At 41.5% G+C, this 14,411-nt stretch overlaps 1 protein-coding gene across 1 annotated transcript in view; it reads left to right on the top strand.

Moving 5' to 3' along the window:
• Positions 1 to 14,411, top strand: part of LOC127591278 (matrix metalloproteinase-17-like) — a 51,823-nt gene that overhangs the window by 31,242 nt on the left and 6,170 nt on the right. The window contains exons 4-7 of the mRNA XM_052051254.1: positions 5,234 to 5,520; positions 11,558 to 11,734; positions 11,926 to 12,028; positions 13,623 to 13,705. Coding sequence (XP_051907214.1) covers positions 5,234 to 5,520; positions 11,558 to 11,734; positions 11,926 to 12,028; positions 13,623 to 13,705 — 650 coding nt within the window. The remainder of the gene's footprint in view (positions 1 to 5,233; positions 5,521 to 11,557; positions 11,735 to 11,925; positions 12,029 to 13,622; positions 13,706 to 14,411) is intronic.

The raw sequence follows: 14,411 nt of genomic DNA, 5'->3' as shown, positions 1-14,411 counted from the left end.
TTAGAAATTTGGGGTGGTGGTGGGGGGGGGGGGGGGGAGCATGCCTCAAAACATAGCCTTGTCGTATTCCATTTGCTTCCATGCTACGTGTGTACCGGTAGTTAATAAACGTATGAGGCTATCAACTATAGCGTGGAAGAAATAACGTAGAACAGATTGCATTCGACTGGACGTATATGCTAAGTTGTACGTGGACATGTAGTTTTCTGTGAAAAGGTTTTTTTTTTGGAGGCGGGATAATCATCCGAAACAGTGCCGAAGGGGGGAAGAATAGAAAACCATTTTTGATGATGAATGTTCTCGGGCATTCTTAGGTGCATCCGTTTCGCGTGACTCAATGGAAGGAATTTCATCACATTTAGCACGAGCATGAATACAATTTGATGCTGTTTTCGACCAATCTAGCAACATGGATAAAACTGTTGTGACAAGATTTAAACGTGGAAAAGATCATTCTTGTTTGAAGTCAGTAAGCAGAATGAATGCTTGTGACACTAAGCCTCTTGTTGTTTACGGACTCTGCCCGCTTTCCTTCTCATCCGGTAGCAAAAAATGCACATCTCATTTATCAAAGCAAAAAGATTCACCGTCTCTGCTGGACTGTGTTTGTTGACCGAAGCACTTTTTGATGTCTGTATTGTATTGGATTGATGTGGACTAGTCAGACAGCACGTTGTGTTCTCGGGTATTTATCGGTGAGACCGTGATGCACTATAAGTGAGCTGTGTTTTTGGGAAACAGCCACTGGGCTTTTTTTTTTTTTTACTATAAACTGTCGAACAGCAAAACTCTTATTCATGCACTTTCGGTTCACCCTGAAACTTGCCTGGCTTATTTTCTTCCAGCTGCTTGCTTGTCACAGTCAAATTTCAAGAAAGTAAACATTCATGTTGGGATCATACAGCCAACAGCTTGATCAGGCACCGGAATTTGGCAGTTCATTCACAGGCTTTAAATTTGTGTTGCAGCTTTAGGTGTTTTGTGATGTTTTTTTTAATAGAGTCAAAAGTTTAACTCTTTAATTCCATAAGACGCGCTTGTACGTCTTTTTAAAATGAGGCCCCGCCTACTAAGGGCGTACTTGTACGTCTAAGTCTTTTTTTTTTGCGTCATAGAGAGGAGGAGGGTCTGATGCAATCTGTGAATGAAAATAAGTCGTTTATATTGTAAATAATGTAAAAAGAAAAAAGTGACGAGTAGGTGGCAGAGTGCCTCACATGCTTGAAATGCATGCTTTTACAAAAAGCTCTTTTTCTCCGTTTTTAGCCGAGGAATCACCATTTTCATGAAACCATTTCGTAATGTCGATTGCTGAAGAATGGAAAAAGATTTATCTACTTTATTTGGGTAGGCTCCATGTTTATATAGCATTAGAACCAAATATTCTGTAGGCCTTGCAAGATTAGTCAAAATGCAGTAAAACGCAGGGATTTGATCCAGTGAAAATGGCTGGGATTTAATGAGTTAAGATTGATGTTCAGGCTCCGTGTATATGCATTTTGATTTTACTACATGTCATCCTGAAAACTAGCTCTGAGTGCCACCACCATTTTCACCCATGCTTGTTTTGGACTCATGATCAGGATTTGTCTCCTGTGTCACATTAGCTTATAGTCCTTATGGCCATTGTTCATGGTTTATAGCACAGGTGTCAAACTCAAGGCCCGTGGGCCAGATCTGCCCCGCCACATCATTTTATGTGGCCCGCGAAAGCAGCTCATGTCAACTTCCATAATCCTTTCTAAAATGTCTACCAAAATTTTTAATTCTCATATGGAATAAATAAGATATCTTTTAAGCATTTTCTTGTTACCAAACCCCTCATGATCGAAACTTAATCAATAGTTGACTCAACAGTTAATCTCAACTTCTTTATATGGTTTCAGTCATAACAGCCCTCCAAGTGAAACGGTAACTAAAATGTGGCCTGCGCACAAAAATGAGTTTGACACTGTGTGATTCGTGTTTATTATTATGTTTAGAAAATGCCACAGTTTTCATGCAGGTCAAATCATAATATGTTGTTGTATTTATCCGTCACACCTTCAAGGACGATCCCTGAAAATAATAGCTGACATTAAACCGGGCAAAAAAGGTTGGGGGCCGCTGTGTTAAAGTTCTCACGTACAAACAGTACACACCAAAAAAAAAGAATACGTGTTGTATTGCTGCATCGATAGGAAAACAAAACACTGATTTAGAGCCGCTAAGGCAAGACACAGAACTGCTGTTATTTAATGCTGGAACAGAGAGGAAATTTATTTATGTTCTGTTCTCTGTAATTTGTCCCTTTTTTCCCTTTTTTTGAGGAATAAGAAAAATAAATGGACACAGTAACTTAGAACAGTCTTATTTCAGGGTCAGGAGTGGACACAAAATCTAAAAGAGACATCCGAGATTAAAAAATTATTATTAATTGAAAATGTGGGGAGGAAACCTGATCCCACCCTCACGTCGGGCCATCAAATAAATCCAATTTCTGCAAGGCGCCGCAGCAAATGTAAACACAAGCATTTTCCATGGGACTCTGCACATCATCCCAGAAACAGGACAGCCGGGCTCTGACCTTGGGCCATTGCCCCGCGCGCTCCACACGCACAATTTGGATACACGTATCCTTTTATTTTCACTCCAAACGCAATCACCCTCCCTCGTTCGTCCGAATTAGCTTTAATAAGCAGGTGAATTGTCAGCGGAGGACACGCAATTTGCAACGACCTTGGAAAAGTGTGCAGCAGCAGTCGGGGGCGCTTCTGCTTTCCGTGTGAATAAATGTACTGTGTGGGCACATCTGCGTATGGAAATCAGGGCAAGAAAAGTTATTGCACCGGGGATTCTGATGATGTTTCGAGGTGTCTTTATGCACGCATACCGCTCAGGTGCAGCTCATTTTCAAACCACCCTCGCGTCGTTGAGCTTGAGTAACTAACCACCGGTGTGTTTTTTTTTTTTCCACAGGTTGACAAATATGCAAATTGAGCATATGAATTAGTTAGACTTATCAACTCATTCGCATCACTGAGTGGGCTGAAAACACCGGCAAGTGAACATCATTGGGTGAACGATTCGAGAGAGTATGGAAGGATTTTATTAGAACGATGTGATATAATGTGGATGAAGCAAAATGGTGGTGCTTATAAGGCAGAACAACTATCAGGCATGATGTAACATGAGACCTCAATTGAGCGAGTATCAAAGGAGTATTTCGCTTCATCTTCAGCTTATTTTGTTGTCCCCCCCCCCTCCCAATAGCTATTGAATAGCCTGCCCCCCCCCCCATCAAGCGTGAGATCAAAGGGAGAGTTAGCGTGTTTTAAGCAAGGGAGAGTTAGCGTGTTTTAACACCGCTAACAAGCAAGATTCGAGTTCATGAAGTGATTCCCCTCACTTCATGAACTCCAAATAAACATACTAATAAATAAACCTATCGATCAAACCCTTGTGAGTGTTACAAGAGTAAGTAACACCGGTGACGCTTTCTGTCTCTGATCGGTTGTTTTTCCTCTGGCCCGATGGTTTCTTAAAATCAAACGAGAGGGACTGTTATGAGCCGTGAAGCAAACCGAAAGAGATCTTTATGCACCAAAAATGTAAAAAAATATATATATATTTTGTCCAAAGTAGGGTCTTAGTAAATTCAAAAAAGAAAACTCATGTATTGAAGAAAACAAAGTAGCAACTGAAAATCACCTTATTCGGGGAAATGACTACCTACAAAGATTAGCTTTGCCGGGTGACTCTGGAGGTTGGAATGCGTGGCAAGAGGAAAAGGGCAGCAACGTGACATCCTTACTCTGAGCCTAGCTGTGGGATCACAAATATTTAGGCCTTATTTTTGAGGCAAGAGCCAAGAGCTCATGATTCCTTGAAAAGGACAGTCATTAAACTGCAATGCAGAGAGTCCCCAACTAACCACTGACATTGTTTGGGTGGAATCACCCTCATTAATGTCCCAGGCAGTTGGAACAATTGGTCGTGAAGGCTCATCAAGGCCGAACGAAAGAGGCTGTGTTTGTTTGTTTTGTTATTTGTTAGTGGCGAGACACTATTACAAGGAAAAGCTAGTGACGCATGATTATAGTAGTACAGTATAATACAGTGGGACCTCTACTGACGAATTTCATTGGTTCTCGAATAAATTTCTTCACTAGAAAATTTTGTAAGTAGAGACGCGTTTTCCATGTAAATGCCCTAATCCGTTCCAATCCCCCCCAAATTCTGACATAAATATTTGCTAAAGCATATAAATGCATCAAAATATGTAACAAATGTATGGTACAATTCGATTATTGCACAATAAATGAGAGTTGTCCATAATGTAAAAAATAAAGAATGGAGTAAAAAATAAAATGGTCATTTAACTTAACTGCGTCCTCATCGGTTTTTGCCCTCTTTAGTTCACCTTCTCTCGCAGAAGTGTTTTTTGCCTGGCATTTTGTCAAGAACTGATCCAAGGATGTTTGCTTTTGTCGGCTTTTAACAATCCTTCAAAAATGTCCAAGGCAAACATCAGCATAGTGAGCGATTGCCCGACTGGTGCCCGACTTTTTGTTTGTGATTCACGTTGTACTATCGTGCATAGACACAGATCTATCTGTCTGTCTGTCTATCTATCTACACACAGACACATTCGGTAGAGGTCCCTCTAAGCCAATGGGATGCCAGGAAGACGCTAGGTAATAGCCAATGGCAGAGCAGCTATGCGGGTAGCAGCCCGTACTGTATTTTTACCTTTCGTATCTTGAAATTTCTTTCATAACAAGAGGCAATCTTTTCCCGTTGAGGCGTTTCGTCATTAATTTCATATGAAGAGACGTTCGCAAGTAGAGGTACCACTGTAGTCTCATGTGTATGTATGATTCAAGAAGTGATTTGAATCACGTCTGGCAGGTGTTTCAAAGTGTGACTTAGACGCATTAAAAAAAATAATAATAAAACGCTCTGGTCACGTTCACCAGTGATCTCAGATGAGGGACCAGCTGCTCAACCTTACAAGGAATGAAAGATCTGTCTTGAAGCTCGGGTGAAAGTCGCTATTAACACTTTAATACCGGCATTCGCTGAGGTCGAAAGGGACATGGAAAATGATGATAGGTGGATTCTCGCTACTACATAATAGAAGACTATGCATTATTTAACGTGAAGAGTCTGAGTGAATGTGACTTTGGTCCACGGAGTTGCTTGGCGTCAGCCGAATAATGTGCTCCCTCTTTGTCCCCTTCTCTTGACTCAGAGTGAGGACGTTCCCAAAGGACTCGGCTTTACTGGGAAGGGACACGGTTCGCGCCCTCATGCATTACGCCTTGAAGGTCTGGAGTGACATCGCGCCTCTCAACTTCCACGAGGTGGCAGGAAGCGACGCCGACATTCAGATCGATTTCACTAAGGCCGACCACAATGACGGCTATCCCTTTGACGGGCCCGGAGGCACCGTGGCCCACGCTTTTTTTCCTGGAGAGAGATTCACAGCTGGAGATACGCACTTTGATGATGATGAGGCGTGGACCTTCCGATCGCCAGGTAGGAGAGGGGTGGTAGTGGTGGTGGGGGAGGGGGCGGTGGGGGTGTTGGGAGGACAGTGTCTGCTTGTTAGTTGAAGACGTTTTGCCTTTAACTCATTCAGAACCAGCCAGTTCTGGACCAAGTCTGAAAAGACGTTTAAAAACGTCTTTGGGAGTGAATGAGTTGATCCAAAAGGCTCCTTCAGACCTGAATTTCTGGGGTTTCCTTTCCTAGTATGGAGGATACCACGGTTTTGCCCGTGTGTCTGTATGAAATATGATAATGCCCTTTTTGTCGTGTTCCACGGATCCATAGCGACTTAAATCTTCTCTCGCCAAAACTCGACAAGGCCTTATTAAGGATTCAAGCTTTCCCTTTAGGCCCCTTCATGCCCCAGTCTCCTTAGTTAATATTTATTTATCATTATAATGTGAATTTAAAATTTAAATAGTTTCTCATACTGGAGAGCAGAGTAATGACTAAAATAGTTTTTTACCCCCCCTCTAAGCTTTCTGAGGCTTTCTGTTCCACCAAATGTTAAAAACATATACCACACCTGTTAAAGCAACGTCGTTAAAAAATATACGTTCGAAAAGCAGAATCCAGTGATTTCTCATATGATTAAAAACGAATGAGAAAATCAAGAACCTCTTTCTTCATTTCCGTCAGACAATTTTTTCAGTATTGCTTCAGTGCAGAGCGAAAAACAATCAATAAAAGGTGTTGGCACACAATGACGGACGGGGCAGAGGCTGACACCCAACAAATAAGCCACATTTGGATATTTTCATCAAACCGTTATTGACTGAAATAACACAATGATTATCCCGCGCTTTTAACGCGATTAACACTGAGCAGCTGTTGGCCCCCCGATATTTTCTCAAAAAGAGCCTGGATGAAGATAGATGGCATATTCCAGAATGTGATGCATTGCTTCAACCCCCCTGCGAAGAGCAGAAGATGCAGCATGTGCCAACCAGTAGTTTAGAAGTATTAGCAGCCTAAAAGCCTCAATCCTCTTCTTCTTTTTTCATGCCAACTGACTAATATGTCCAATTAAATATTTATCGTAATCGTGTGGGTAAGCGGTACAGAAAGCAGATGGATGGTTGGATAATAACATTTACTTATTAAGTCCCGAAGAGTAATTTTCTCATTTTCATTTATATCCGGTCAGTCAATATGTCACGATGAAGTGCCTTTGGTTTCCTCATCAAAATCACTCAATCATCATTAAAATGAAATGCTGAGGTTTCATTATAAGTGGCCAAACATTTCCACGCATAGCTGAACGATGACAAGGCTTTTAAAATATATGTCCTTCATTTTATAACATTTTTTAAAAATTGGGTGCATCTAATTTTGGCCCATTCCACACGTTGCTATGCCAACTACAGTGTGCGTAAACAAGTAGTTCAATTATGCCCCCCCCCCCCCCCCCCCCAGAAAGTTCTTGAAATTTCACTTGCCATGAGAACCTTTCAAACTGAATTGCATAAGAGGTATATTCCATACGGACTTGATTGGCCAGTGTATCATCTTCAAACGTTCTTTTCATCTTCAAATCTGACCATTTGACGTTTTTTTTCTTGTCAAGGCAGATAATATGCAATATAAAAACATTATTTCCCCTCGACCCCGCAAAAAAGGAGATAAATCTTGTCCCTGAAAGTGCCTTCTGTCCTTCCAAAGCCGCTCAAAGTTTCCGACGGTCTGCCCCAAGGATTTAACAATCGAGACGCTATCTTTTCATGCTCCTTACTAATTGTGGCCTTTGAAATCTATTTCTTTGTACAACACTTGAAAGGATATTACTTACACAGTTCAGTGTTTATACTGTGGAGAAGGGATAGTCACATGTTGCCGAAATGGATTTAGGTCATGACGCAGCATGAAAGCATACAAGAATAAGGGCTAACCTCCAAGCCGAGCTAAGCTAAACATATCATCTTTTTTAGTTGTTTAAAGCCTGTCTGTCATGCAAAACCGTACTTTTCCATTTTGGTAGTTGGTGCGCCCTCTGGTGCGCCCACCATTTTGCCCCTAGTGCATAAGTGGAATATCAACTGCGTAAAGTTTAAATAAATCCTCTCCCTCTCGATCAAAACAACACTTTTCTTCCTCTGGTTTTTTTTTTGGCCAATGGAATATAATTGCACTGAGCAAATAACTCTGCTTTATAGTAGCAAACGAATCCCCCAAATTCGCTCTATTACAATGTAATGAATATACTGTATGCTGATCAGTGATAACAAACTGCTTTCTTATTTGCATTTGCAAGTGCATTCATGAGCTGTGTTACTGGCCGTCTGACAAATGCAAGCCTTTATCTCTCTCATTATGTTCAGTCTATTGCTTGGCTAGCAGCTAGCTTATCTGTTTACCTGGCTGCATTAGAGGGATGGCGAAAAGCATTACTGTATTTGCAAACAGCAAATAATACTGATAAGAGCACTAAGAACAAACTGCAAAGTCGTGTCATTCCCAAAAGTGTGAGGTCAGATACTTTTTTTGAACTTCTTTTGCTGTAAGTTCTTTCTTGCTCTCCCCCATTTAGCCTGCGATTCTGTTCGGATTGACAGATCCAAATCGCATACTGTCTTTGTCATTGTTGCAAACTTAAGCAAGCAAGGCCCCTCCGATACATCCCATGTGTCTTGTTACATCCTGCAACCACTCAATTTGTTACTTAAATTAAAACGGCGTCTTTCAGAGCAGCTGCCAACTTGACCCTTGATGTCCACACTCCAAAAGGCACGCGATCTTATTCTACTCACTTCAACTGTAGATTCTCCTGTCAGGGGAGGTGGAAAAGGAAACCGTGATGGACAAAGAATAAATATCTCCTCACAACGAAGCACGGCAAAATTATTCAGCTAATATTGGCATTTGATTTGCAAAGGGAAAGATAAGAATGTGTGTAAAATACAAAAATACACACACATAAGCTGCACCAGTAAATAACATCAATTCCACACACCCGTTGATATCAATGCTATTTATTTGCCCGATCACAAAGAACAAAAATGTGTGCGAGTTAATGGATTCTATTACCGGTATATGAACTGACAGAGCTCTGTTTGAGGCTGCCAACTCATGTTACGGTGAAATGACAAATTCACAACACTTTCCTGTTCCGTAGTTCTTTTTGCCAGCAGCACTAATCATCGTTTGTGTTTTCTTTCATCTCGACAGTAGTTCCTATAATAGCCTTTTGGTTTTTTTTTTACTAGTTTGAGGCTGATGGAAGCTCTGCTGTGTCCTGATCTTGGATGTTTGCTTTTCATTTTCTTGAATCAACATCACCCTGATGAACCAATCAGGTGTTTCCCCGCTCGCCCCCAATTCAATTTTATCTGCAATCCCAAATAGAATACAAGCACTTCAAACTGTGCACAGTGAAATCTTTAATGTTGAACACAAATTGGTTCCAGGGTGCTGTTTTATCAAAAACTGGCAATTTTTCTCCGTCCTGGAGACGAACATTTCACAAAATATTTTGATCAACAATGGCATGAGCTTAATATGGAGAACATCTCTGTCTTTTTGGCTCATTTGTAACAAATTAAAATGAAATTAACCAATGCTTCATTTTTTAAAAATAGCAATGTTCATATTCGGGTTGATGAGAGGTGTTAATATATTCCAGCCTCCTCAAAAACATCGGCAGTAATGTTAGTCATGTATTTTCTGAAAGAAAAAAAAGGTGCTGTATTATATTGTTCTTGCTCGTATGAAACCCAAGAAATGAAACTGTTGGTCACCCGGGGCCAGTATGATCCAGACATCAGATATATTGTACATGGAGTCGATGTCCACTCCTCACTAAGCCACTGTATAATATCCACTGTATAATATTAGTCTTTCTTCACAGACAATAAAAAATATATATGCCCCTGAGTGCTGGCATTTTGTTTGTTTGTTTGTTTGTTGATCCCACTATTTGTGTTCAAATAACCGTTGCTTAAGGTTTACAACACTGCAACACCAATGGTAATCGTTAGCTTATCTATGATGTTCCCATAATTATGTTAGCATGAAGCTAGCAGACTGAAAGGCTAAATTATGTGGTTGTTTTAAATGTAATGTGTTGTTCTCTGTGGTTTAAGTTTAGTTTGACAGTAAACTTCAACTTTGCCAATAAACTATTAGTAGATAATTGAGGATATTTTTTTCCTGAAAATCTTTGAATTCCAAATTGTATGATGTTCCCATAATATGTTGGCATGAATCTAGAGGCTAAATTATGTGGCTGTTTTAAATAATGTACACAATTTGTTGTTCTCAGTGATTGAAGTTTAGTTTGACAGTAAACTTGAACTTGGCCAATAAAGTATTAATGGATATTTGAGGATATTCTTTCCTAAAAATATTTAAATTCCAAATTGTATGACTTCCAGGACTTTAGAGGTTCCAATCCGGTCCCACACCACTACTGGAATGAGGAGCGGGAAGTGTTGGAATGTCACAATGCTATAAGAATCAAATCCCATTAAAGAAGGTAGCCCTCGGCTAGCTGGCTCCCTTCTTATTTCCATCCTGCGTATGCTACACAACAATCTCATTAAACTAGCCATCTGGGCTGCGGGCTATGTTTTATAGCATTCTGCGCTAAATCCAGAGTTTACACAGCGTGTTTACCGTGCATCACGATAATTACTTTTCACGATAACGTATCTGGCCTTCAAAAGCTTGGTTAGCTTGCTGTGTGATTCGGTGATATTGTCTGGCTGTTGACTGTAACCTTTTTACCACCTTCGCTGCCATTTTTTCATCTGTACACATACTGTGAAAAGATTGTTTATTTATTTATTTTTCCTCAACCTTGGGACGACTGGGAGCATGATGGCAGGATTCCTACTTTGTGTTTTGTTCTCTTCCTCTCCATCCTCTTGTGTCCTTCCTCCTCTGTGTGCTCTTGTGGCTTCTCGAATTCGGCATCTTTGCATCCCCCCGGTGTTGTCGCAGACTCATGTTCAGGCCATATATTTGTGTTGGGGATTTTTTTTTCGTTACGGCATAAAAATATCCACGGAATGAGCTGGTTAATGCTCACATATTTGCATCTGAATTTGTAGACTGAGGTATTGTCTTGTTCAGTGGAGCCTGACAAGGATGTTTTTAAGGCAGTCTTTTTATTTTCATATATATTTGAGCATAAGGGGGAAATGCACTTTAATCGCCTGCAGTGGGTTTTTTTCTTTTCTTGTCTTTCTTTTCTTTCCTTTTGATTGGCAGCCCGTGGTGGGTGCAGTATTACCATAGTTATCTCACTCCACCAGATGGCCGACAGCACTCACAGCCGCCAAAGCCGTCTCCCGTGCCTCTCAACCTATAGGCTTCACTTAACCTCGTAGTAGTTCTCAAAAAGTCACACAGTTAAAGAAGAAGGTGGTCTCTGGTAAATAAGAGACCCAGTATACTCATAGTGGAACACCCGCAGTCTGTTTCTGTGGGGTAGACTTTTACGTCATTCTAATTTCAAAGGGAATGTTTTGCTGAACATTACAGAAAGCATTACATTTGTGCGCCAGCTGTCAGCGGTGTGTGGCTTTATTCATAATTACAGAGACGTTGGGAACTAAAACGAGTAAAACCATGGAGAAAGTGGCGTTTTGTTTGGCATATAGGCAACATGTCTCTCAGTTGAGAGCTCCTGGGTACTAATCTTGAATTTCCGGCCGTCCTGTTTGCATACCCATCCAGTGCTTGCGTTTGCTCGTATGCTCCCTTTGATTTTCTGGTCTTAATTTGAGGTTTGTACCACAGTTCTCGTCAACTGGGATAGGCTCACCCGTGATGTGGACAGGCGGTAAAGAAAATGGATTTACTTTGATGCTCTAGTCATTTTTATTGGTCAGCAGCAGCCATTATGCTGTCAATGTAATTTGTCATTTAAGATTGGACCACTGGTATCCTTTTGCAGAAATATCACGAAACACCAAAATAAAAGCAAAACACCCTTGAGGCTTGAGGAGGGTCCCCCCCACCCCCAAAATTTTGTTTGAACTTCAAGTTGTACCAATTTCCATGCTTTTGTTCGTGTCGCCTTCAGACTCTCACGGAATGGACCTGTTTGCGGTCGCCGTCCACGAGTTTGGTCACGCCATCGGCCTAGTCCACACCTCAGCCATGGAGTCCATCATGAGACCGTACTATCAGGGTCCTGTTGGAGACCCTCTGAAATACGACTTACCCTATGAAGACAAGGTCCGCGTCTGGCAGCTCTATGGTAAAGCCGAAACGTGACAAGCCACTGATGAATGAAAACGTGGATGAAGTAAACTGACCGTCTTTTGGGCATTTGACCTTATCACACCCTTTGTTGATAGTTCTTCAAGGTGTCTCCAAACATTGTCCAATTGGTGTTAGTGATTGCCAGACTCAATTACTCCACCTTTTCGTGGCCTGCGGTCTTTTCAGGTGTCAGAGACTCGGTGTCCCACACCACTCAACCCGGCAATCCCTCCCAGACAGCAGAACCTCCAGTTCTGCTGGACCTCCCAGAAAACAGATCATCTGTCTTGTAAGTGGACAATGCGCCTGACTTGAATGCAATTCTGACGATTGACCTCCCCATGAAAAGACCTTGACCTTTCCATCAATAATCCTCTTTTTATTACCCCTTAACCTTTCTGGCGTTGTGAAAACCACACAAATGTACGCACTCCTGCTCCATTTTCTTTCAAGCACCCTCAGACCTTACGCTCTTGCCAGCGGCCTTTGTGAAAGATGTCCGGGGGGAAAGGCCGATGGGGGAATGCCAACTGTGTGCAAGTATAATGCTTGACGAACAGCAACTGCCACCATGTAATGGGACCTTCGCCTGACTTCCAAGCATGCTCTGTAGTAAACAAAGGTTTTATGTGGCCAATTTTCAACCCTGAATTACATCCATTCTATTTCCTTTACGTCAAATCCAAACCAGTGGCAGGTCGCTCAATAGTTGGCAAGGTATATAAATATATAATCAGTGAATATGTGCAGGACACTTGTTAATTTTAACCCGTCATGGTGTCGCTGTTAGTACCCTTTAGAAAACTAATGAGAGAGGCGAGGTAAAGAGCACACACGGGTGCTACTGGAGGGCTGATTGATGTATTCACACGACTCAGTTTTAAGTACTGTATTTTCCGCACGATAAGGCACTTTGGTGTATAAGGTGTCCATTATCATATTAACAAATCCTTTAAAATGGTCATGCTGCTCTTGCATAAATGCTGTAAACAGCCCTTTTTGTTGTTGGAGTACCGTATTTTCTGCACTATAAGGGGCTTCGGATTATAAGAGGCACCTTCAATCAATGGCCTATTTTAAAACTGTTTTTATAGATCTGGCACACTGCATTATAAGGCTAATAGAATCGAAGCTACAATAGTGGCTGTGGTTGCGTTATGTATCCAATAGATGGAGCTACGCTAAAGGGAATGCAATACAATACAGCTTTATTCATGTAGTGCTTTCATAATCGCTGAAGCTATGACAAGACCATTTAAAATGCTACATCGATCAGAATATTGATCCACATATAAGGCACATCAGATTATAAGGCACATGGTCGACTGTGGAGAAAATTGGTGCAATTTATAATTCGGAAAATACGGTAAGATGCAAACAATGCGCAGTCACGAGGAATCTATCAGACTTTTTCGTCTCTATATGAGCATTTTCCTCCCCATAACACCTGACACCAGAAAAGCTGCCTCTTTCGTGACCAAGGTCTCAGTATTTGATCACTCGGCAGCAGTGTTGTGTCAATAGCATGCAAAAGGACATGTTTGTTTGTCATCGGAGACCTGACTGGCTCCCACTCACAGTGGCAAGCCTGTGGGTCGAAAGCCGTCGTCATTGGCAGGCCGACCACGTCGCTACTTGAAATCGCTTATCCCAGTGGAGAAATGCACTTTTGGGAGGGGGGCCGAGGTTCGAGCCTGTCAGCCTGAGAGCAGCTCGCTCAGTGCTTAGCCTATTGAATTGAAGCGCACTCATCCACTCACTAGGTGACTGCAATAATTTTATTTTGAATCAAATTGTGGCTTCTATTTATTCTGTGCCCTCCGCCGCCCGTATTTTTTTTTTTTAAATTTATGTTTCCTTCTTCCATTGTCCATCTCATACAGGCTGGTGCGAAATTCCCCAGACAGATGCACTGGTCACTTTGATGCCATTGCCCAAATTCGAGGGGAGGCCTTCTTTTTCAAAGGTACTTCAACCTCAGGAGAAGCGAGCTTGTGTATACAAGACAGGCAGATCGATGAAGGATTGCAGATGAATGTGAGAGAAAGACAAAAATGAGGTGAAAGGAGATGAATTGAAAGGAATAGTCATGGTTGTGGGCGATCCGGCGATCAATAGAAAGCCAAGTGATGTGTTGCTCCCAGCACGCTTCTCACTCCCCATCACTGAATTGAATGCTGTAAACAAAACGCTCCGCCAGGCCCAAGGCTGCCTCGACACATTATCTGTTTAATGCCCAATGTGTCTTTTCTTGCTCATTAGCTCGTGTGACTAATCCATCTGCACAACAGCTCTTCAAAAAGTGTTTAATAAGGTCATCCTGTATTTATTAACTGAAGTTTACCCGGATGCTAATGTGCAACAGTGCTGATGCTGAGTACAAATTGGGAGCAGGAATCGCAGCGTAAGTCGCAATGTCAAGCCTGTGGAATGGATGAAAGATTAACTTCCTATATTAAAACAACGTGAAGCCTATTCTATGAATTCATCTGAGCAATTATTTTTAATGGATCCCAACTAGGGCCTGACCGATTAAGTGGCCAACCGACTTAATCCAATTTAATAATTAGCTAATAATCATCTTATTTTTGGCTGAATTTCTTTGTCTTTTTTGACAAATGAACACATTTATAAAATAAGACAAAGTTGTCTTATTTTGTCTCATCCAAACA

The sequence above is a fragment of the Hippocampus zosterae genome, chromosome 18 (genome assembly GCF_025434085.1).
Source record: "Hippocampus zosterae strain Florida chromosome 18, ASM2543408v3, whole genome shotgun sequence".
Classification (NCBI taxonomy): domain Eukaryota; kingdom Metazoa; phylum Chordata; class Actinopteri; order Syngnathiformes; family Syngnathidae; genus Hippocampus; species Hippocampus zosterae.
This window is presented reverse-complemented; position numbering and strand designations above follow the sequence as displayed.